The sequence below is a fragment of the Phoxinus phoxinus genome (genome assembly GCF_949152265.1).
Source record: "Phoxinus phoxinus genome assembly, chromosome: 17".
In the NCBI taxonomy this organism is placed as follows: domain Eukaryota; kingdom Metazoa; phylum Chordata; class Actinopteri; order Cypriniformes; family Leuciscidae; genus Phoxinus; species Phoxinus phoxinus.
The window spans coordinates 17,769,738-17,795,749 of record NC_136892.1 but is presented as its reverse complement, the minus strand read 5'-3'; the positions used below and the strand labels follow the sequence as shown (position 1 = coordinate 17,795,749).

Here is a 26,012-nt window from a genome sequence, read left to right as displayed (position 1 = left end):
TTACTTTTTACCATGGCTAATATGAACACATTTGTATAAGAGAATCTTGAAAATATGTCGCCTTTCTAGTAGGCCTACATGTGATTAGTTAAATAATGTTAAACTGTTAGCAAATTAAGCTATAGGATAATTATGCAACAATAATCCGTTTTCAAGTGTCTCGGGTTAAATTTTTTTTATTAATTCAAAATAGTTTCACGTTCCATGTGGACACGGGCTGATCCAGTCTTCGTTGTTGTGGTGATGGTTCATTTTCCTCTGATTCCGGCTCAAACATAATAAGGTTTTATCATTGCAAGAGCCATTGCTTCGCATGCATCACCCGCTATTAAACAGTTGCGCCGAATCCGCAAATGTTCTGGCTGGGGGCGTTAATAATTGATGCATAGGCACTGACGTTAGCCAATCATAACAGTGGGCGTTAACACTGAACTCTTAAAGGGGAAACACCCCCAAAACAGACTGTTTGAATCAGAGGATGAGAAACAGGGTGGGAAAAGGTCATAAATCACTACATTTTAAAAGTTTTTTGTAAAAAAAACTATAGTAATACTATAATTGCACCTAAGGGAACATAATAATAAAATAAAAAAAACCATGTCATGACCCCTTTAAAGTTTTAAACAAACTTTAAAGTTTGTGTGAAATTAATTTCAAGCTCTGGGGGTTAACTAGCTTTGTAGACAGAAGAGTGATTTCTCTGATAGGCGGATACCTCATACGCAGCGTTCTGGATTAGTGGGAGTGGCTTGTGGAGCTTTGCAATGTGGTGCATTGTGGGAGTTGTTGTCTTTCATACAAATGCGCCCTAAAGTTACTTTCTGTGTTTCCTCGGTCAAGAAGGCACCAAATTAGAAATTTATTTTACATTTCGATATATGACCCAGTTTCAATAAAGATGAATGTTCCCACGGGTGAAATGCTCCTTTAACTTTGATTATGTTGCAAGGACCTGAATGAAGAATATTATATTGATGTGTAATATTATTTTAAGATAGGGCTATTTTCTGTTCCTTTTTTTCTGTGTTGTTTAATTTAATTAGATGATTCTACGTTTAAATATTGATGATTACAAGCTTGGGGGAAATGCAATTAATTACAGCAAATTGTGCTATTACATCGTAAAAAAATTTAATCGATTCCCAGCCCTAATAAAAAATTAAATAAAAACGTGCAAGGTGCATGGGGAATTTGCCTTTGGCTAAGCCACACCCTAGAATGTAGATTGACCAATCACAGCGCAGCCAAGAACGAGCTCCCACAGAGGTCCGACACTTTTTCACAGCGCTCCATTGACTTTAACACAGGCTTCTCATATTTTTGGTCTCGGCAGGCTATTACCATCATAGTTTTATAAATAATATGGTTAAACGTTGTGCCTGGGGCATTTGTAACACAGATACGCGTTTCCCAGAGAGGTTGAAGGGGGGTGTTCGTTTTTTTCCATTCCCAAAAACGAAGTCAAATCCTGACAAGTGTCGTCTTTGGATTAAACTGTGTGGACGTCCTCGCCGTCAGCGAAACCCCTAGAGGATCAACAAGCACACTTTTGTGTGCTCTAAGATAAATTTAGCTTTTAACCTTACTGTGAAGTTATACTAGTTAGACAGTTTTATGCTGGTTTAGGTTATGATTTCGGTTCTCTACCCTAATTGTTGATACGCTAGCACACGCTGCTAATAAATACAACTTTATACTCGCGTAGTCCGTTTGCTTTGTATTAACGATTATAGAAGTGAATAGAGACCTACCCAGCTTTGCATGAACAGTGTTGCTCCTTGATATTGTTAGTCCCAGGCGTAGCAACAGTAACTAAGGGGGGCGGAGCTTAGCCAAAGGTGAATTCCACATGTTCTGTTGTTGCAGATTGTATGTGGGCCCAGTAAGGGGGAATAGTAAGCTAGGGCCCCTACACAACTACATGTGAGAGGTGACAGTATATAACTCCAAAAAAGATGACCACACCACCACAATTTCAAACCCAGTTCACCCTGAATTACTTTATCAATGTTCCTATGAACTCCACTGAGCAGTTAGCTTTGCGATGGATGAAACTACTTCTGCCTGCTTCTATAATACCTATAAAGTACTCCTAAGTAATGGCCACAGAGTAAGATGTTAGAGTGGATGGACCTCTAATTGCAAAGGAGGAACTGGGGGCAGTGCATAACTTTGAAGCTTCAACCGGTCGCATCACGCGAGCAGAATCCTTAATGAAAGTGCTGATTGCTCCTCGGTAACCTGCCTCAGCTACTCAGCCACATTTCAAGGTGGATATCACATTTGACAGCTGCTAAAATCATTTGACATGATTGATTGGTACTTATTATCATTTACTAAGTTAATATCACAGATTTACATCACACACACTTTTGATGGCATATTACGTTATAGTATATTATAATATCATGATTATAATATTAATGAGCCATACTTATAAGGTTTATAACGAGACCTGAAGCTTAAAATAATTTTCATTTGTGTTCATGGACGTCTGTCTGGATTATCAAGTGTTCATTTCACCAACTAGAAAAAAGACAATGTTTATGCATGCAAAAGTTATTCATTTTGTGTTGTGTTAAAGTTTACAATTACAAAGGTTGGCTGGGGTCATTTTGGGTTAAAATATGTCAGGAGACATACCTGGTACAGTTACTTAAAGGGATAGTTCACTTTAAATTAAAATTCTGTCATCATTTACTCACCTTCAAGTTGTTTCAAACTTGTATTAATTTATTTCTTCTGCTGAACACAAAGAAAGATATTTTGAAGGATGTCAGTAACCAAACAGTAGACTGTACCCATTGACTTCCACAGTAAAAAAAATTCCTACTATGGAAGTCAATGGGTACAGTCTACTGTTTGGTTACTGACATCCTTCAAAATATCTTTCTTTGTGTTCAGCAGAAGAAATAAATTAAAACAGGTTTGAAACAACTTCAGGGTGAGTAAATGATGACAGAATTTTAATTTTAAAGTGAACTATCCCTTTAACTATATCTTTCTAACGCAAGAAACCTGTGTTAACCGGTGTGTTATTATGCAAATGTTAGACCAATCTGGCCTCCAGGTTTAAAGGGGTGATATAGATGTGGGTCCCAAACCAAGCTTCTTACCCCCTGCTGAATGCCAGTATTAAGGGCAGATGGCTAAGGGTGGATCAGTGTACTCTTGGTCTGCTGAGAGGACTGTAATGGAATGCTAACCTCTTTTAGAAATTTCAGGTCATCTGAAGTCTAAGACTTAAAACAGAATATAATCCCCAAATGAACTTTCATAGTTCTGGTTTGAAGTTTTCAGGTTTAGTTCTACAGGTCTACTGTAACTTAATCTCTACGTGTTCATAGATCTACTCCATCATTAGACTACAATTGTATTTAAATATCATAATTTTGCCATAATGCACTTTTTAATTTAGCGCTGCCCCTCTGTCGATCAGACTGTCATACAGTGGACATTCAGCAGACTTTCGCTGACAAATAAACTTGGATATCTGGGTGCAGGTAATATATAGTTCAGTCAGGACCACTTTGAGAATTAAATTTATTGACAACCTTTGGATTTGGCGATAGGCTTAGGCTCTAAGGTGCTCGAGCTCCCATACTAGACAGCTTGAGTTACATCCTTGAGACACAAAACCCCCAAGCCTTTTAATAACCAAATGTTTCTTAGCATATGTTAAAGAAAGCCATACAATGAGTACGTACATAGAGTTTCTAAACAGCATCCACTGCTCTGTAATGAAGATGCTAGGAGGTGAAGGGGTGGAGGTGGGTCTAAATATCTGTGCGACAGACTGCGGAGCATTCGTTGGATGAGCTTAAATACTATAGTTGATTAGTGTGTAGGTGGAGTAACAAATCAGCTGAGCCTGAGCGTCACGATCAGTGGTCTGCCTGAACTACGCATGAATTCCATTCGATCACTCAAGCTCTATGTAATAAAGTTTGGATACACTTTCAATACGAAGCTGGTTAAAAATCAGCAAATGAGTAGCTTATAGTTTGGGAAGCTACAATTGTAAAGTACATCAAAGATACAACATTGTCGCATTTATGAGACCCCTTCATTTCTGACAATCCATCTTGTGATTAACTGCAGAAATACATTTTAAGTTTAATTGTAATCCCATAATAACAATTTTAATTGTGTTCTACTTAAAGTGCCAAATATTTCCAGAATGATTTGACATGCGGTAAGACACAGGATTTTATCGGTCTGTAAAAGCTGTAATGTACGTCTAAATATGAGAACCAGAAAATCAACTTTGGCACCACAGGCCAAGTGGCACAAGAGTATCAGAAAAAGTACTTAATCCAGACAAATGATTTAATCTATTTTCCTTCATTAGGTTCATGCACTTTTCAGACTGAATGACACAGCACTTTTCATGGTGGACCAGCACATATCGCTTAATATTCCCATGCAAATACTCAACTTTTTTCTTTCCTTTTTAAGTTAAACCGATTAAAAATGACTATGCCGTTTACAGTAATGTCTAAAACCATACTTTGCATTGCCATCCAAATTCTCATGCCTTAAAAACATGAAGTAAATCAAAGCAAATTACCATATCAACCCTAGAAATGACTTCAACAAATCTCATTTGACCTGCAATGAGAACTCACTTCCAAAAATCCTAAATGGATGCTTTTCCCTCCCATTAAAAACAACAATGCTAAAGACCTAACACTTAAAAATCACTTAAGGAAATCACTTAATTGGCTGTTTCCTTCAGCCCTCTAGCACAGTGCTTTCAAAAGATGGAAATGGAGAATATAATTAATAGTGCCGTTCATACAATGTTCTCTGCAGGGGCAAAATCACGTTTTTTTTTTTTTTTTTCTTTCTCGACAGGCTCTTTTTCAACAGCAGAGGAGAAACACAAGAGACAACTAAACAGACTGAACCGGATTCAGATTTAATGATGAATCCTAAACAAATAGTAAGGGCAATTGTGTATGGTTGAATCATGATGGTTGACTGCAGAACTTTAGTTACTGGACAGTTTAAAACCAGTAACCCTAGAAGATGTGTCTTTGAATGTATCCCCTTTAAAACACAACAGAAACAGCCACAAACATTAACCCGACAACTATTTTCTGAGGTGGAGATTTCGTATGAATTTGTATATACGTACGGAATGAGATGGCACAAATTTAAACAAATTTACCACCAATTTGCCAAAATGCTAAATAGTTACAAATGGCCACGAGATTGAGTTGCAAACATCTTTAGTGTGTTTTGCTGGCTTGCGCCACCGTTGAATACCGTTGAATGAAGACAATGTATCAAATTAAAATGTTTGAAAAAACATTTTTTTAAACATCTTGAGACACAATAAACACATTGAAACACAATACTGTTTCCTGAGAAATCACATGAACTCTAAATCTTCCTAATTATTCAGTATTTCCTTATGAAAGATTAGTCGACTAGTGGTTCAAGCAAACCACCAACTAGTCAGTTTAGTCTACTCTAAACCATGCAGTTTAGCACATTCCACAAAACTGTGTTTAATGTGAAGGGTGTCTTAAGGGTGAAATGCTGGCTGTGAGGTTGAGAAACATGATCTTCAGAAAGCTAAGCATGTGCTAGAGAAAAGGTCTCATCAGCTTAATAATGTATAGTAAACAGCAAAACTGCTCCCGAAATGGCTAAAATAATTCACAATATATTGTGATCACATGGTTCAGCAGTATCATGGTCAAATGACGAAATACAGTTTAAGGCATAGCCATTATTTAAAACAGTAATATCCTATACTAAACCTAAACCCTGAAAGCTTATTTTTTGAGATATCAACCTAAAATTTGAAACACAACTTGTTCAGATTTTTGGCCACCAGGTTTTGAAAATATATATTTTATATAAAATATGAATAATTAATTTTTAACATTGTACATTTTCATAAACTCAAACTTTTAACTTTCTTAATTTATTTCACTTCTACAAAAATCTGCCAAATGTCTTCTTTAAAACAAGACCAATCTTACATCTATTTTCCAAACCATTCTTGAATTACAACCATTTAAATTCAGAATGTGCATTTTCATGTCTATTAAAAAAGGGGGGGTGCCGCTTAAGGGATTAAGACAATCAAACTGAACACTTAATGGTCTGAATAAAATATTTATAAGATTACATTTGTGAATGAGAAGCTCTAAGCTGAAAAATAACATGATGTAAATGTTATCATGTGTTAAGTAAAAAACTATTCTCTTGAATTTCTGATGTCATCAGTTAGACGCGTCCCATTTCTCGTTTCGCAGCTGATTCTCTTTTCAATATCCCGCAGTTCTTGTGAGCTTGCATTGTCAGGGCTACAGGTTAATCAATCCTCCAGATAGGGGCCACATGATTAAGATTCAGCTCCACAAACTCCTCTGAGGATTCGGTCTGATTTCCACCCCAACTCTCCCAGGCAGCGTTCACTTCTCCTTTAGGTATGTGTGTAAATCGAAAATCAGGGGTTCTCAAACCTGTCCTGGAGGACCCGTAGCATTGCATTTTGTCTTCCTAATCTGACACACCCAACTTAGGTCTTGCAGTCTCAGGTTTGAGAACCCCTGGTGTAAATGACTGTGTAGTAATGATGTTAGAGGCTGACTCATGTTTTCAGACTCAATGATGTTATCAGGCTAGGCAGAAACAGAAACAAAATATTGGATTCCACTAATGAGATTTTAAAGCTTCTGTGACAATTGCCTCCCTTTTTTTTTTTGGCTGGCAAGTAACCAAAAGTCAACAGACTATTGGTTGGTTTAAATCTGGAAAAAATACAATCAGATTTCTAGCCTGGGAAAACCCAGACCACTTCCGGCAAATTTAGATTTGCTCTGCAAGTGGGTCTGGCAAAGAGCCCATTGAAACCCATTTCCAATCCGTCGAAATCGCGGCACCAATCAGAAACGTTGGGGCGGGCTTTACACGATGACGACAGAGCAGAGACGGTGACGCAGATTTTGTACATTACAAAGATGGATGCCGCCGTGGAACATCACAACATCACTCGTTCGAATCAGCTATCGCGTCTGTTTTAAGCGATTTAAAATAGTAATTTTCGTTAACACAAACAGACAATTGCTGAGAGTCTCGAGATGTTTCTCCGTCGCTCTGCATACGTCATGTCATTCATCGCTCTGATTGGTTTTAGATCTATCTGACGTCCGTTGGTGACGCCCCTGTGGAAATGAATTGTCTATGGAGCTTTGCCAGACCCTAACTCAGTTACAACTGAGAGTGGTCTGGGTTTTCCCAGGCTATCAGATTTCAGAAATTTACTGCAAATTAGAAATTTTTATATTGCTCAATTTAAGCTTTTAAGCAATTTAATTAAGCTTTTATTTTCTGAGATTCATCTCAAAACGCTTAAATGTTAAGATATTTTGTAGATAATTAGGCCTAATGAATGTAAACTTGTTACTTTTTACGAACTGTAAAAATACATATACCGGTAAATGTATATTCACCCATTGACACTGACAAAAATTCACATAAGTTCTTACAGGAAACAGTAATTGGTATTCTTTGTTGCATTTATTTGTATTCTGAATTACTATTAAATTTCAAATCAACTATATAGCCTAGCTGCTATTATTAGGGAGGATAGAAGCATTTGCCGATTCACCTTTACAGCTGAAAACAAAAACTGAACGAGTGCTATTGTTGTTAGTTTATAAAGTTCGCAACGTTTTTTGCACCAAAAAGGTCTAATATTTGTAAAAAATATATATATATATAAACTGGGGAAAAAACTCTGGCTGTCTCCGAAATCAAAAACTCTATTGAGTAGGTAATTTTGAATAATTAATTATTTCACGACTGCTAAAAATGTACATTCTAATAGCATGAATGTGTGAATGTAATCCGGACATACTAGATCTGCCATGTTGTCATTATCATGACCTACCAGCGTAGGTCAGATTTGTTACGTCACTTCACTGCCATTCAAAAATCCTCTCCCGTGGCCTCATGGGATAGTAAAGTGTCCATCGTATGCACACTTCAGAATCTCCAGAAGTAGTACAGTAGGTCATCCAGGTACTTTTTGCCTATTCTCTTACCGTGTAAGAGAGTACCGTGAATTTGGACATACTTTTTGAAATTGAAATAACCAGGTCGGCCTATATTAATTTCATTAGCAACACTCTAAGACACGCTTGGTGTCTTAATAACATTAAACTCTTGTTTAAAGTATATTTCAAACACACTGTAACATCGTGTCTACACCGGACACAAATAGTATATAACTTGACAAAAGCCAATATAACCCATAATAATCACTAGCTGCGTTTACATGGACCCTTATAATCGGATTAAAGGCTCAATTGGATTGAAAAACCTTCATGTAAACACCTTAATTGATCCGATTGAGCTCGATCCGATTGAAATTTCGATCGGATTGAAAGGGGTGGTTTATTACTTTTGTAATCCGATCAAGAGAACATGTAAACACTTAATCGGACTGAAAACCAAATCTGAAAGGAATGCGCATGTGCAATGACGTAGAAATGACGTAATGACGGATGACGCACTGTTGTTTTTGAAGGGAAGATGGCGTGCGGTAAGCAAAATTGGTCTGTGGCTACCGAGTTTATACAGTACGATTGCAACTCGCATTGTCAATGGTATTGGTTCTCTCACCGTAATTTCATCGGGTGCCATGTACCCCTCTACCATTGAACATAGGGTCATAAATGACTGTCGTGTCATCCTAAAATTTCCTTCTTTGAAAAAATTACTTTATTTGTCGTCCATGTAAACACCTTGTTCGGATTCTTTAATCGGATTGATTTCATTCGGATTGAGCCATGTAAACGCAGCTAGTGATGCTATCTACACTGGATGCAGTGTGACATGACAAATCCCGACAGCAAACTGATGACTCATTATATTTCTGACATACTCAAAGTGCTTGCGCTACTTCTGACATGAAGGAAAAATGGATTTGGAACATTCGCTTTGTTGCGTCCTGTGTTGTAGACTCAGAGATTATAAATAAATGTACTCGTGTTGCCTCCAAGGACAAAATACTTGGCCGTATCTTTCAATAAAACATGTTTTGAAAAACCGCCAGCATGTTGGGAATAATTCACAAAACAGTCCGATGTGAAATGTGAAGAAGAACAAACGAAAACTATCTTTCAGTTGCTCAGACACATCACTTCAGGTGCAGTTTCTTGACATCCACTGACAGAACAAGGGTTGCATCCAAAAACTTAGATAGTTGACTTGTTGCCTCACTGCCCTATAAGGCAATGACTCTGCAGGCAGCATTTAAGCACGAAGGCACCTCAAGAAACTGATTTCGGACAGACTTCTGAGGCAGCTCAACAGTTTAATGATCTACAGCAAAATAGAGCGAGCTTTGGTGAGAACTAAACAAATATTTAGCCTAATTAATTTACTACAGTAGTAATTTCTCGCAAGAAATGAGACCAGAAGTGGAAAACATTGGTCAAAAACCTAGTTACACACAAACTGACCAGCAACCGCAACTTTCAGATGCCATCTTTCTTTTTCTAGCTCAACTGTCCCAGAATGGAACGCACAGGATTGTGGGATATCAAAGGCTGCGAAGGATACATCTATGCTGCCTTCAAAAATGAATCAGATGAAGGTCTCTCAGGAGAAAGGAAGTGAAGCTAACATTGGATTCAGACGTGCCTTGATGCCCTCCTGCCTTGGAATGCATCCTACGAAGGCAGTATTTTTAAGTTTTCGGATGCAGCCAAGGTCTGACTCGACATCTTTATCCAACAGCAGTATTGCTCTTGTGTTTGATGGACAGACATGAGTTGTTCAGAACACACCTCTTTGATGAAGATGACGCATGTTAAGGGGCGTGTGGAGAGAGAATTGTGACATCGCGATTCTCGCGATTTTCAGATCCGGCCGTTTGAAAAGGGTAGAAACAAATAATTTATATTTTGTACAGGGGAGTTAGTTTTGAGGGGAGTTCTGAAAGTTGCCTATGATTTATTGTAGAGTAACCAGTAGTCATTATTTAGATTTTAGGCGTTGATAGTGTTGCCACAGAAACATATATTTCCCAGCGCGAGGACGTAAACAGCTCTGAGTAGAACATCATGTGTTGTCATATGTCAACGTGTTGACGGTGAACATAACATGGCATTTCATGACCCCTTTAATAACTGGATGTGACTTTCAATAAAGGGAAGTGGAGAGTGATTACACTGTGATTACTTGGTTTGAAGTAGTTATCTCATTCTATAGACATTATATATTATGTAGCCCCCTGTTCCACCGCATGAAGGTAAGATCTTTCAGATTTATGAAAGAAGAGCTCGGTTTAAAATATGTCTGGTCTACTGACATTTGTTATGACATCCGCTTCAAACATTACAATGCTCATGATAACTTTAGTCAACTCTACAAAAACTACCATACTGCAAAAATGGAAGTTCAAACACAAAATTCTAAAGATAGTCTATAGACTACACTGAAAACCCTTAATTCAAGGGACATGCACAAGACTTAGGACAATTAAGTACACTTAGTTAAAGTGTCCCTATTATGCTTTTTTAAAGTCTCCTAATTTTGTTTTGGAGGTCTCCTACTACAACAGGTTTACATGCATCAAAGGTCAAAATAAACATTGCACAACATCACCACATTTTCAATGATTCTCGAATGATTCCATGGATGAATCAATCTCTCTACATCCCTCCTTTCAGCGAGCTACTCTGCTCTGATACCCCTTTTCCACCAACAAGAACCAGGTGCTGGTTCAGAGCTAGAGCTAGAGCCGGTTCGGAGTTGGTTCTACTACTGACGGTTCTTCTAAGAACCGGTTTGCCTTTCCACAGGCTAGAGAGCCAAAACAGAGCCAGATCTTACGTCACTGTGTATACATCTCATGTTGCCCAGCAACGCTAGCGCGGCAGCGCCAAACAAAAACACACCAGGCTTGTTCGAGATGGTTCGGCTTCTCGCAGACCGATCGCCGCGTGACATTAAAGCACTGCGAAAGCGATCAAAAGCACAAGGAGTCGTATGCTCTCCAAATACTCCCGGAGCTCTGATCGGTCCGCGCCGCTCCGATGCATCTCGAACAAGCCATCAACAATAACGGACGTTGCAATACTATGGATCCTCATGGGATTGCAAAAATACATCGGAATCCAACGCGTTCGTGCAGCTCGCCGTAACTTACATATACATATATTATAATCGAGCTGCTATTAGCTCGACTAGCTGCTATTTAAAAATGGCGGTCACAAGTTTCTATTCGTCTTGTTGGTCACGGTAACCCCGCCCCCAGCCCCTGACGCAAGCGGTTCTTACTTGGCTCCGTTCTAGACCCTGCAATGATTTGGTGCTACTTAAGAACCAGTTTTACTGGTTCGGAGCTGGTGCTTTGGCGGTGGAAAAACAAAGAACCGATTTGAAACTAGGCTCTGGCTCCGAACCAGCACCAGCTCTGCCTTGGTGGAAAAGGGGTATGATTGGCCAGACAGCTCGGTCTGTTGTGATTGGTCTACCGTGTACAGCGGGTGTCAAAAACAAAAACGCCTATTGCCATAACTGAACTTTAGCTCCATCTGGAGGCTTCCTACAGTTCAGTGATTGTACACCGTAAACTAAAGACAGTAACGAACTATGACGTCGATTTTACCATAATCTGAGCGCGAGTCCGAAGATGAAACATTGGAAGAACTAGTTATTCAACAATACAAAGTGCTCCACACGGCTCCGGGGGTTTAATAAAGGCCTTCTGCAAAACATTAATATTTAACATGTTACAAAGTTAAATTCTAGCTTCAGGCCAAACGGCCACACGCAATCTTCTTGCTCCTAAAGAGCAACTTGACGCCAGAAGTAGTGTAGTACGTCAAGGTGTAGTGTGAATATCAGCAGTACGTTGCATTACTCGCATAAGTTGCACTTTGACTTGAGTTGAATTCATATGTTCGTTTGGCCGGAAGCTAGTTATTTTACTTTATAAAGTTTTAAATATTAACATTTTTCTTACACAAACGCATCACTTAGAAGGCCTTTATTAACCTCCCGGAGCCGTGTGGAGCACTTTTATAATGCACTTTTATGGACTTCAAAACAGAAACAGCCATTTGCTGCCATTATAAAGCTTGGAAGAGCCAGGATTTTTTTTTTATCTGATTGTATTCCTCTGAAGAAGAATGTCATATACGGGATTACTTGAGGGTGAGTAAGTTAAATCATGGGCTAATTTTCATTTTTGGGTGAACTAGGCTATCCCTTTAAGAAGGACGTTTCTCAGTGTAGCCTACACTAACGTTACTCAGTTTGATGTACATTATGAGATGTTGCAACTGTTATTCCTCACAATCAGCATTAAGTGTGTATTGTCCATCAACAAACCGATGTTTATTTTTCTCATTTATTGCAGACCGTGCCCATGTGGGAACTGTATCAATAATGGTGCATACATTAGCCGAGCTCTATGTGAATGACTGGAACATTAACGTTGGTAAAACAAGTCTAGCTCCATCCTTTATCTTTACTCAAAGTAGTAAAAAGAACGACAGACGATCTGCATTAGTAACGTTAGACAATAGAACTACACAATATAAAACACAAAACTAAGTAGCTATTTTGAACACCAGTAGAAGGATACACATCAATAATTAGTCATACTTACAGGTTATGATTCTGAGGAGCAAGTTGGACCAAATAAACTGACCCATCTTTCAAGAGCAAGCGTTTCGCGAATCCCGATCTCCGACATGAGAAGCAGTCTTTAGTAAAATGAAGGGAACAACACAGCATACTGCTGTGGTAAAGATGAATTTCAACCACTGATTCTTCAAAGCCTCATCCTTTGGGAGTGAAAATAAACCACATTCTCTTTCACAGCGGAGAGTACAGCGTCTTGACGACATGATATCCACGAACAAGCTACAAGTGGGTCGGTATCGTGACGTGTGAACTTCGCGAAGATAGATTTGAACTCCAAACGACTCGTTTGAGCGGTTCAGAGTCGACTCTTTCTTTTGAGCTAAACTAACTTTATTTATGATGCACTTTCATCTTTACAACTTCGCAGACTGTTTACATTCAAAGACAGCTACATGACACACTGCATGAAAGGTAATTTTCAAGATCCATAAGTTAAAAATGTTGTAATTATGTACAATTAAAAGTATTACAAAAAGTGCATTTAAAATCATTATAGATGAGTCCTAATTTGCAGATTTTGTTATTGCACCATTCTATGACGTTAATAAGTAGCCTACATAGTGTATAAGTGCACAATTTGGGACACAACTTTTGTTTTAATCTTAGTGCAATTAACATACAATTAAGTATAAAAACATTACATTCAGTTTGCACTCAAGTGCAGTATTTTAAAAGTATATCATTTTCGTAATAAGATTTTTTTTTAAAGTATGTTAAACGTTAATGTTTAAGCACTGATTGAATATTTTGAAGTTCTATTAAGCAAAACTGTGCTTTTGTAAGCAAAGACAGCAAATCTGACAATGGTGTGTGCACTATAATATATGAGCTTGTGAACATAGTCAGGCATCTATGGCAGAGGCTGGCTGTAAATCCTATATTGTTGGGAACATTTTGACTGTATTCAATCCTCTTAGTCTGTAACTTTTCATGGCTGAAGAGTCAGTGATTAAACGGCAGCCTTCCAGCATAACTTCTGTGACTTGAATTTTGAGTTTGAGCTCATCCAAATCATGTTTTGTTACAATAATTGTTGTATTGCTGTGCTAAAATGTGGATTTTGACCAGAAAATGTGGATTACAACAATACAGATACTCATTTAAAAATTAACACAATTTTTTCTGGCTCATTTTCACTCAAAGAAAGCAGCGCTAAGCGCTCCAGCAATTCCCGGGAACTTTTTTTTTTTATATCAGGTCATTAATCCTATCGAATATAAAAATAACCGAGACAAAAACAGAATCTGTGTCTAAATATATTCCCAAACACATGCTCATTTGTGTTAGCAATGGCAGAAGACGCCTACGATTCTCTACACTGGCTAGCATTATATAAGCAGCAATTGGATTTTCTGGCAATATATCTCTCTATTTCTATCTGACACATATTCCCTGTTTACCTGCCCTTCACCTTTTCACTCTGTGTGCACCTAGTATGATTTTCGTATGGCGTAGTAGTTCATTCCACTGCACTCTGGAGAACACGCTAACAGTAGTAGTACTATTTTCATTTTTAATAGCCACTGGCTAAGCAGTCATTACCGGTAACTAGTTGTTTCCCGACAAAATTGTTGGTGGAAAGGAGGAGTACAGGCAACAGGACAGACACATTTGTCAGCTTAGACTCGCATGAATTTCCATGTTGCATTGGTGCTGGTCTATCTGATGGACTCATGATGTGGGATGATGGATGGGTTTGTGCTTTCTTTTTTAAACATTAAAAAACATTTAAACATTTTGTGCCCAAAAAACACAGAACAGCTAATGTCCATATGTCATCTCCCACATATGGATGTTAAAAGATGACTGGTGTTAATCTGTTAGAAGACTACACTTTCCTGAGACTGCATAATGTTAAATTAATTTTTTAACTAACTTGTCCCTCCTTTTAAAAGAAAATATCAGCAAAAATCAGTAGTTAAGAAAGCATCTGATAATAACGATATGTGTTTGCAAGCAGCTTTAAAGCAGAAAAAACAGTCAATGTCGATATCAATGAGAACAAATTCATTTTCTACAATAAAGCAGCTCTCCAGTGTGTTCCTGCTTTTACTCGTCGGACCTCGATGGACTGAACAAAATAAATGAACCAAGATAAGATTTCACAATCATAAAAGAAACAGATGAGACGTAACAAAGCCAAACTACTAGAGGTGGCAATAACACATTTATGAGTGCTTGTGTGTGGCAGATTGCGAAATAAACACTAGTTTAAATGAATACAAATACATTTGATCGCTCATTACTTCTGGAGAGAAACAAAGCAGACACTGGAAAAGGATGAAACTTCTAGTGTGTATGTGTTGTTGTGTTTCCGCATGCTATCAAATGGAATGTAATTTGAAATGTGTTTGGATGTACAGCATACACTAAAGCATTCGCGAAAATTAACCTTAATTTAATAAACCTTATTTATGATCTGTCTGACCTCTGAAATTGAGGGGTGATAGGCTGGCCGGGCAGATATGATTGGTGTGAGTGGATATTTTGAATTTAAAGGAGAAAGTTGATCGAAGTTGGGCGCCATGCCACAAGGAGGAGAAGAGGCTCAGTCAGGAGGGCGAGGGCCTGACTCATTACAGCAAGTCAGCATCCCGCCTGCGTCACGTCCCATACCAGGCGTCCACCGCAGTACGCACAGTGAGCAAACACGTGGACTCGTGGCGAATGATGAATCTAATTTTAACAGATCTATAGCGCAGCCAGACAGATTGAGAGAGATGGATGCACAGATAGAGTGCGCTCAAAATTGATTGCTTTCTGAAGGATGGTGGAGGATAGGAAAACGAGGTCTAGGGAGAAAATCGAGAGGGGCGGCGATAGCTAGAAGGAGAGTTTTCTGGGCAGAGAGTCTGCACTGTAAAAAAAAAAAAATCCTGTCGTATTTACAGAGGATTACTGGCAGATGTGGTTGCCAGCATAATTCTGGAAAAATACAGTAAAAATGTAAACATATTTACAGTACCACCAGTCAATTTTAAATGTTAAACCTGTAATTTGCAACAACAACAAAACTTTTAAAAAAGCCCTTTTCTGCTGAATAAGCAAGGCGACGCTGATACTAAAATCAGTTTTGTACCTTTACCATATACGGTACTAGAGAAAACCACATGATGATTCAGAGTTACAAGCAGCTTTTCCGCAAGCTGGTAAATACTAAAATATTGAAGATACACACATTTGTTACTTCCAAAAATAGTATATTTAACAGTATCTCTTTTTATGAAATGATTAGATCTATATTACAGTTTTTCTCTTTCTCTTTATATAGTAAAGGAACTTCCTGTTAACCAGTTAAAAGGTTTTTACTGGAGCATTTTTAGTGTCTTTTACAGTTAAAATTACAATAATATTTTACAGTGTGGGGTAGGGGTACAGTACTGAAGTATCTCATGGCCAGAGCATGAATGTTTAATGGACATGGTGGAGCCGAGCAGGAGGAAACTGCATCAATGGACAGCTGAAAAATGAGACGCGAGGGGAAGTGGTCCAGTCAGGGGGCAGGGAGAGGGGCGATCAGCATGCTGTCTGGCTGCCTGCCGGGCCCACGCGCGTCAGCAGAGTCGCATACTCACACACGCTCTCTACATCTCTGTCAATTCATTGTGAAGTCCAGCAGCCTGTCCTGACGCACACAATACAACGGGATCTCAAAGTGTACAGTTTGGCATTTCTGTCTCTATCTCTGACTGATGATGGTGTTGTCATGGCTGATGATAGTGTGCTGCCTGTGTTACACCAAACGTAAAGTGATAACACGACAAATGATCAAATGTATCTCTTATTCTGTTACTCAGAGTTTTGTTCTTATCAGCCATGGTTTCTATTTCTGCAGCCTCAAGCTGAGTAGTTCCGCCCACACTGAAATCTCATTGGACAGAAGTACCACTCCTCATCAGGGATGCACCAATATTCAAATTCTGGACTATTTTTACTATTCTTGTTTTCACTGAAAACTAAAAATAAGTCATTTTAAATGCTACAAGTGAATTTTAGGCATTTTAGGCATACAAATATATATATATATTTATTTTGAGATTCGCTAAAGATGGCATTTAACAGTGTTATTAAATTATTAGTGTTTTTAAAGATTTAAATGTAATGAATTAAATTAATTAAATGTCCAATCAGCTGATAAAATAAATGTAAAAAATATTAAATATTAGCCAGTATGGGATACTAATATACTGTGCATCTATATTTCTCATATCATTAAATACAAACAATGTCCAACTGATAGTCAAAGTTTAGAATCAATTATTTGACAAATCCCTCAAGCTGCACAAGGGAAATAATAAAAAGCATAAACAAAATTCCTGCCTAAAATGTCACAAAATGTTCTATATCGGAAAATCCTGGGCAAAAACCTGAACAAAAAATAAAGAAAGAATGATTTATTTTTAATCAAGTTTAATTAAATCGATGGTTGATGCAAGTGTTCAAAGCGATTAATCAATAATTGATTATGTCACTGTGTCACGGACAGTCATGTTTAGTTTCATTAGGTATGTTCGACTTAAAGCGCGGTGCAGACCGATTGGTGTATGACATCAAAGTAGCGAGCGATTCGGCATACGGAGCCGTCTCTCTAAACGCTCTCGAGGTACTGTGATGTTTTACACCGATCGGTCTGCACAGCGCCACTTTAAGTCGAACACACCTACTGTCTTGTTTAGTTTCTAGTGGTTTTAGACTATTTGCTTGTGTTCTAGTTCTTTATTAGTTGTCATGGTTTCTTATTAGTTACAAACCTGTTCCTGGTCTCGTTAATCATCTAGACATGTGTATTTAAGCCCTTTGTTCCACCTGTTCATTTTCTTGTGTTAAATAAACAGATTTAATGTTCATGTGTAGAACCTGATATATCTTCGTGTTCATTAAAAGTAGCTTGCTATTGTTTATTTTGTGTCACACACGTCTCCTATACTACATGCACCTCTGACACAATGAGACATTCAGATAGGCTACATCATAACCTGCAAAACAGAAGGGGTCATTTTCATCTTTGTATGTATGTGTAAAACACAACCAGCTAATGCAGAGCTAATGGAAAGTTCAAAAGAGCAGCAAGGAATTTTGTAAGGAATGGAAATATTAATTACAACAACAAAAAAAATTAAATTTACTGATCAAAAACTTTTCAACAGTAGTGTACCAAAGCCAATAATTTTTCAAACTCAAAAGAAATGTGTTTTCCTCTTCCAGATGCTGGATCGTGATTCTTCCTCTTCACCCTCTTACGCGGAGTCAGACTAAACACTGGCATCACTCCTCCATTAGTCAGCACTCTAACCACACCGCTGGAGTACCATACTGAGCGTCCTTGATTGTCGTCATTTTCATTTGTGCCAATCAAAAGGGACATTTCTAAACCCAAGAAGTATTTAAAGATACATATCACTGCATTATCAATGAATCATTCACAAACTACAGAGAGACAAGGTTCTTCAATCATTTTGGTGTGCTGTAGGCCGTGGCCACATTACAGATGTGGATCTAAACAAGAGCAATGAGAGTGTATCGGTCAATAGGCCCATGCTCTCAATTCTTTAAAGATCAAAGACTTTCTGCTCAGTGATTTCTAAAGTGCTAAACCAGACGTTAAGCTGTACTTAGACCAAGAGAGTGATTTCCACTGACTAAACACACCGTACATGAAAACCATTCCATTCCCACTGTGGACGAAACATAAAATAAAATAAAGAAAAGGTTAAAAGGTAAACAAGGTTCTTGAGTGGTTGTCAACGTCACAATAGATAATAGCCAAAGACTTTAGTTATACAAAGACTGATATTCAATTATTATGAATGGGAGAAAGTGCAACGTGCAACAAGGCAGAATAAGTACCGCCTTCTAAATAAAAGAGAAGTATTCGATGTTGGATGCAGCGTCAGTGTTCTGAGACATAGGACTGCACATGGGCATTGGTTGGTCCAGAAAAATGCATTTTGTTTGTCATTCAAATATGAATGATTTCAAATATGAAATTGAATTGCAAGCTTGGTGAACAGCTTTGGAGAATTTGAGCTGTACTTGAATGACTGAATGACAGCTACCCGAGAGGCATTTCAAAGATGGCCGCCGAGTGAAATGACTTGATAATAGCGTCTGCCAGATGCATAAACTTGATAGTTTTACATCATTTTATAAAATCTAGATCTTTAATGGCATTTAAATGGAGTCAGTGAGTGTCATGACATGAATAAATCAGTCATCTGGCATGTTCTCCAAAATGGGAGGGGTGTTTTTCATGTGTTGATGAGCTTGAATTAGAAACATACTTTCTTTACTTTAACGCCAGAGCTAAGTCATGCATAATTAACTGAACTCCACAGGGCTCTTTTGAAGGTATCTATATATGGAACATCTTCCACTAGTGTTGTCTTGCATGCATCTACAGAATAAGAGGAAGACTGTATTTGGGGGAGGGGGACCTGAGTCAATGCTGGCCCAAATACCAGCTGATTGACATATAAGGGTTAGTGACTTTTATGGAACAAGCCCTTTGCCCAGGGCCAGCGGTGGCCTGTTACTTCCTATCCACATCAATCGGGTCGCAGGCCGGCCTTTGGTGAAAAATTGATGCTAGAGCATCAAGGTTCAAGGAATATGTGAGTGGTGAATTAAATATTACGAAAAAATCTTAGAAGACCAGGGTTTGAATGGTTGAATCTGATTGGCTGATGAATGCAATTATTAATGTGCAATTATTATCAGGGAAACGCACAGCTAAAGTAGTTCCAGGCAGGTCTTGACCGAATTACAGTTCCATATCTCTTTGTCAAATGATTTCTGTTATTTCAAAGGACCAAACAGCAAAAGAACCAAAACACACAACAACATTGACAGTGACCAAGCAAATAAATATAGTAGGCTAAACGATATAAAAACATGTTTATAGCCTACAACTAATGCAATACAAACTAAATATTTTTTTTATGTTTTTTTATTTAATTTAATAGTTTTCTCTTATAAATGAGAAAACAGCCTAAAGTACCAAAGTACAATACAGATTAAACAAGTTACAGTATTATTGTTCAAAATTCCTTAATAATCCCAAATTATCAAAATTTGGAACTTTAACCATAAAATATTACAATATGATTGTACGATGATACATATATCAATATAATATTGTTTCGCCAAGTCCCTGCTCATTCCCAACTTTAATGTGATCAGGGAAAACACAACAATACTATATTGAGGAACAACATAGTATGTAACTTAGTAGCAAAGTCATAGAAATAACTCATCTGTCGTACAATTATTCTCCCCAAAATGACAGAAACTCAGATAATGGCCAGAATTTTTATCCAACTTCCTAACAGTTGAACGAGTCTGTGGATTATAGAAACATCCAGTTCAAAAAAGCTCTACCTTCAAATTTTTGAATGAGACAAACTCTTCCATTGTTTCAGCGGGGAGTCTGCTCAGACACATGGTTTGCACCGGCTATGGTGGCGGACTAGACTGAGAGCGCTAGAAGAGGGAGAGTATCAGAGACAGGAAACTGCCTTTGAAGTGCTGAGAAAGTAGAAATGGAATCCAGCCACAGACATACTGTAGATAAGACATTCACTTCAGAGTCTAGTGCTAGGGAGGTATTTGAACATTTTTGTCCATTTTTTCCTGTTTAAAACTGAACAAGATATCCTGAACACAAATGCGATACACAACCTACTGCACTTCATATATATATATATATATATATATATATATATATATATATATATATATATATATATATATATATGCAGTAGGTTGTGTTTTACCAATGCATTGGAGTAAGAAAACGGAGAGTCTTTACGCCAAGTGCAAATAGCCCAGCTTGTTGACAGAATTTTATGACGCGACCGACCAAAGTTCAAATTCCAAACTCATTCTTCTCCCTTTTCCCATTGCATATCAGCTTGAAGAGCCGTTTATTTTAAATAGAAATCAAGAGAATATTACACTGTCCAAAAATGTTTACCTCCCCAAGTCAAAATATTCTAGTGACTGAATTATCTAAATTTTTTAATTGGCCCAAGTGAAATTCTGTAAAATAAATTGAATTAATTGTTGCAATAGTCTGTTATAATTGGCTCAATGAGAAATAATATGTCAGACTAATTGAAAAATGTAGATGTTATCAGTCGCTAGAAAATTTTGACTTGGGGATGTATTTTTTTTTACAGTGTAGAGATAAAGTGAAATAAAGATTTAGTAGTGGGAATAAAGTGTTAATCGCATCTAACTACTATTTACACTTAGCGCAAAGAAAAAAACTGCTGTTGTAAAATATAAATAGCATCGATTGCTATTTTCACTTAGTACCGTAAAAATAAACTTTATTCAAGATAAATGTCCGGTTTTACAGACAAGGCTTAAGCCTAGTCCAAGACTAAAATGCATGTTTGAGCTGTTTTAACTTAAAGCAACTTGCACTGGCATATCTTAAAATGTCACTGCCATTGTTTTGTGTCAAGATGAACACCAGTAATGTTTTGTTTTCTAAGGCAGGTTTATAAAAGCTACTTAAATGCCCTAATTTAACTAAAGCCTACTCTAGCCTAAGCCCTGTCTGTGAAACCAGGTGATAAAGCTAAATTAATCTTGTTTAGAGAATGTTTAGATATGTTTAACTCGAAAACAAGACAACATACTGATTAAGAAATATTTTGTATTATTATTAATTGATTACCCCCCCCCCCCTCCTATAAATGCAAAAGAAAACAAATAAAAAGCAAAGATAATAAAACTTAAAAATGTATGTGTTCTAATAGTTGTAATTCCTTGTTCTTTATAGCGCAAAGCATTAACCCTCCCTCAGAATCACTGGAGCCAAAAAAATTCATTTGGAAATTGGCTGCCTCGGCTGTGCGCTCATGGTTTGCATACATATATATATATATCAGCGCAAGTCTGCTGTTTTCATTGTTTGATTAGAACGCCTGTCATGGATTTGGCTAGATAGCTGACATTATAAATCAGAATTACAAGACATTGAAAGTATCGGTCAAGAGAGCCAGTAGCCTAAGTTGAAAAATAGCAATTTGGGGATTCTTTCCTTGCAATCTGTACTACCAAGACTTAGTAACGACTATGAAAGTTTGTTGTTTGACAGGCTGCTTGTTTGTTATATAAACTATTTAAATTTTTCCACAGGGAAGAATCCTACACGCTTATCATTCTGCTGGATCAAGCCATCACAGCCTGAGGATGAAAGAGAAGTGATGACTGTTGGAAAACACATCCAATGTTATCCAACACCGCTTAAAAATGAGCAGCTGTCAGGTCCCCCGCTAGCCCTCCTCTAACAGGCTTTCCATGAAACATAGACTGCGGTACAAACCTCCAGAGCAAGCTTTCTTTAGATTCTCCATTTCCAGCTGGCAGCTACATCAACAATGCCTAAGGGTTAAGAACCCGGCAGAATCTAGTCTGCTAGCATGTGCTAACTGCTAAAACAAATCACCATCATTTCATATGTACCACATCAGCTCAAATCACATCCTGTCTGCCCAAACTCAACATTTTGGCTGGTTAGCATGGCCTGTTAGCCCCTCATGGTAGATACTTTAACTATGACATTGTAGGGTATAAGGGGTAATAATATAATATAATATAATATAATATAATATAATGCATATTTGAATGATTTCTGAAGGATCATGTGACATTAAAGACGGGTCTGGACTGGCTGCTGAAAATTCAGCTGCTCTGCCATCACAAAAAAATAATTATATTTTAAAATATATTTAAATAGAAAACAGTTATTTTAAATTGTAATAATATGTCATAGTATAAAAGTTTTTACTGTATTTTTGATCAATAATATGCAGCCTTTGTGAGCATAATATAATTATATAAAAAGCATTTAAAAAATATTACCCACCCCAAAATAATCGTATTAATATAATATAATATAATATAATATAATATAATACAATATAATATAATATAATATAATATAATATAATATAATATAATATAATATAATATAATATAATATAAGTCACATTTCATTTAAGGCTCGTCAAGTCAATGAAATGTGACTAATATTATATTATATTATATTATATTAGTCACATTTCATTTAAGGCTTAGGTCATTAGCTTAATTCTTTTGAGATGAACAAGATCTCTCCAGGTATTATAAACCTCCTTGTTGTCAATCTAGACAAATTTAGATAAAAAGATCAATTTGAGCCCCTGCCCCTGACATTCGAACAAACACAAAACTAGTTTAAAAGGGGAACGCTGATGTTGGGCACATGCTCTTCTCATGAGGGAAGATGGTCTGTTCCTGAGGTGGACTGCTGGAGGTCTCAACAAGTTCAGTGCGGTCAGCTATAGCACTGAGCCCTGAGGGCCTCCAGTAGCCATGCATCAGCTCATGACTGTCAGGCTGCTGCCTCCCAGTCCTCTGTTTAGACAGAGCAACAAAGCATCGATCTGGCACCTGGCCAGTTTGTTGGCCTGTTTGCCATCTAACAGCTTGAGACGGGAGGGTGAGGGCAGGGAGAGATCTGCATTAGGGCTGGGATAGTGCAGCGTGGCTCTGACACACAGGAGGGAGACACTGAGCGAATGTAGCAAAGTGCACCGTCAGAACAGCAAGGTGAAATATGTCTCACTGTCAGATTAAGGGGATGACACAGCTCAAAGGTAAAATGAGCACATTCCGCTTTTTATACATAAAAATGAGGGGTTAAATAACACCTACATACAGCAACATATCAAACCTCGAATAATGTCTCTCTTGACATAGGAAATGTATAATTATTCATAGTGCATGCAATGAAAAAGTTCTCAAAATGTGACCCAAGATTGGATGCTCCTTGCTACACAGTTAGCAGCCCTCTAGTGGATAAATTGGAAATTGCAGGGCTATGTGAGTCCATGAACCCAACATTTGAAATAAAGACAGACCACTTATTTAAACTATGAACTGTAGGTCGGTCAGATTTACAGAACACATCTTGATTTACAATTGATGGCTCTATTAGAGTGGTCTCGTGTTTAAAAAGCTAAAGACATCTAAGGAAGGTCAGGAAAGGCAGAATATTCATAAAGTGAATTACTATAACCTACAGCACAAAATGACTGATATATTAAAATACTACTGAGCACAACACCATATAAATTGCCGGTAAAAGCACCTTCAGATGTGTAATTAAAGTTCTCTGATTAATATTTTCAGAGCTTAAATATAGTTAAAACAAAAATGAAAACTTTGTCATCATTTACTCAATCTCATGAGGTTGCAAAACCTAAAGGACATGTTAGGCAAAATCAGCCTCAGCTAGCTCAAATACAATGAAAGTGAAATGTAACACATCATTTTGTGCTCGACAAGAAAAAGAATGTTCATTTTGGAGTGATCAATCCCTTTTTTAATAGAACACACTTAATATGAAGTATACAAGCCTAAAGTTGCTCATGGTATTGAAGAACAGAGGAATATGTAGGAATTAACAGCTCAAACCCTCGTTTTGCAAGCTCAGATGACTTTAAAAAAAAACACTAGCACTTAAACAGAAATGTCACTATATGGCATATGCAAAGAGAAAACTATAATTATTATAAATATAAAAACAAAATAACCCAGAGCTGCTATAGTGCTGTTTACTTTAAAATATTCCACATGATCAAATTAGAATTTAGATATATTATTAGAAATTAACTCAGAATGACCCAATCCCAGAATTTTATTTTAAACTCAGCAGTATCTCACAACAAACATAAAGCTGTATATAATAAATTGCACTTCAACTCACCTTGAGCAGCTGTTCCTCTGGTGCTGAATACACTTGCTATCAAAGTGGCCACATACCAAATCATAGTACTATTGCCAACCAGAAAGAAACCTCATCATATCTCAAAGTGCCCCTTTCAATAAATCATTCTTAGCCGAGCCCCTGGACGTTAGACACGCTGTCAGCTGCTGAAACCCTTTTATTCATGCCCTGCATACTTTTCTCCGACGGTTCCCTTCATTCTTTCCCTCCCCTTCTTTCCTTTCGCATCCTCTCTCGATGAAATAGAGCACCTGCACCAGCGCACGGCAGCCAGACGCGGCTTGATAGCAATGCCAGCGTGAAACCAAGCATGACAATTTAGCTGTTAGCTCCGCCCCCGCTCTGATTTCATTGGCCAGTGGGGGAGGCGTCGGGGCGGGTATTGGTCACCTCTCCGTCGCTCTCCATGTAAAAACTGAGAGCACCGCGTTTCAAGGTGAGTTGGAGCGTGAAGTGGCGTCGGGACCGCAGTATCATGCGCAAAAGCGAAGTCGTGTAAGCAGACTGTCGGAGACTCTCCATAGGTATAAAGCCGCGTGTGGTGAAAGTTAAATGTGTGGAGGGGTAGACGTCAGACTTTCGCGTGGGAAATCCTCAACCTGTATGCGTCATTCGCATTTCATCCCATCGGTTGCACTGCGAGCGGTGTTAGGATTGAGACATTGAACTGGAGCCACACTGAATTATCCGTTAGTAGTGATGTCACTTGTTAGTGACATCATGGTTCAACCAATTTTTTTTAGCTCTAAACTAATTCTAGAAGGAGGCAAGTAGCACTGTAATAATATCACGCCGTTATTATGAGTCAAGGCTATAGCCTATAGCTTATATATTTATACACACACACACATCATGAATCAGTCCTCCCAGCGTCCAAAAGATGTAGTATATAAATGACTCATTACTTGATGGTCACTCACACCAATCTTTCCATTTAAATAAATAAATAAACAGTCTGTCATTTACTCACCCTTAAGTAATTCTAAATCCACATGCTTTTTTCTATAATTTGACCCAAATTTGGATTAAAACAGCCCAGCATTTTTTAGAGTGTTCTAAAATTCACATTCAAATATAGTGCTCAGACTTGATTTTATTGTTTGGTGACTCATATTCACCTTTTTTTTTGTTCCACAAAAAAAAGAATCAGCTTATGGGTTTGGAACATCATGGGGGTGAGTAAAAATAACAGAATTTCCTCTTAAAAGCACTTTATTTTATAAAAGTATTTTAGCTGATATCTACAGTATCTAGCATATTGTTAAAAATGAGCTATAGGCTGTTTTCAGTAAAAAAATATATATATATATATATATATAGCCTATATATATATATATTTAATTTCCAGGAATACAGCGCTGTCAAATAATTACAGTGTATAACAGCATACTATTTAATGTTGTGTTCTTTGCTAAATTTGAACATCCACAAATCAGCCAAATAGAAAACTGCTCAAGCTGGAAATTCACATGTATCTCACTTACAATTTAAGGGGTAGAATCTGCTATACAGTCCATTTGAGCAATGCTTTTAATGGAAATTCTGG

General features: G+C 37.6%; 1 protein-coding gene across 6 annotated transcripts in view; it reads right to left on the bottom strand.

Moving 5' to 3' along the window:
• Positions 1-24,758, bottom strand: part of igsf9bb (immunoglobulin superfamily, member 9Bb) — a gene marked incomplete at its 3' end in the record, with an annotated part of 112,000 nt that extends 87,242 nt beyond the window's left edge. For all 6 annotated transcript variants that reach the window (XM_079586100.1, XM_079586102.1, XM_079586101.1 and 3 more), the window contains exon 1: positions 24,446-24,758. In XM_079586100.1, the coding sequence (XP_079442226.1) occupies positions 24,446-24,509 (64 nt within the window). In that variant the 5' untranslated portion in view covers positions 24,510-24,758. The remainder of the gene's footprint in view (positions 1-24,445) is intronic.
• Positions 24,759-26,012: the final 1,254 nt, after the last annotated feature.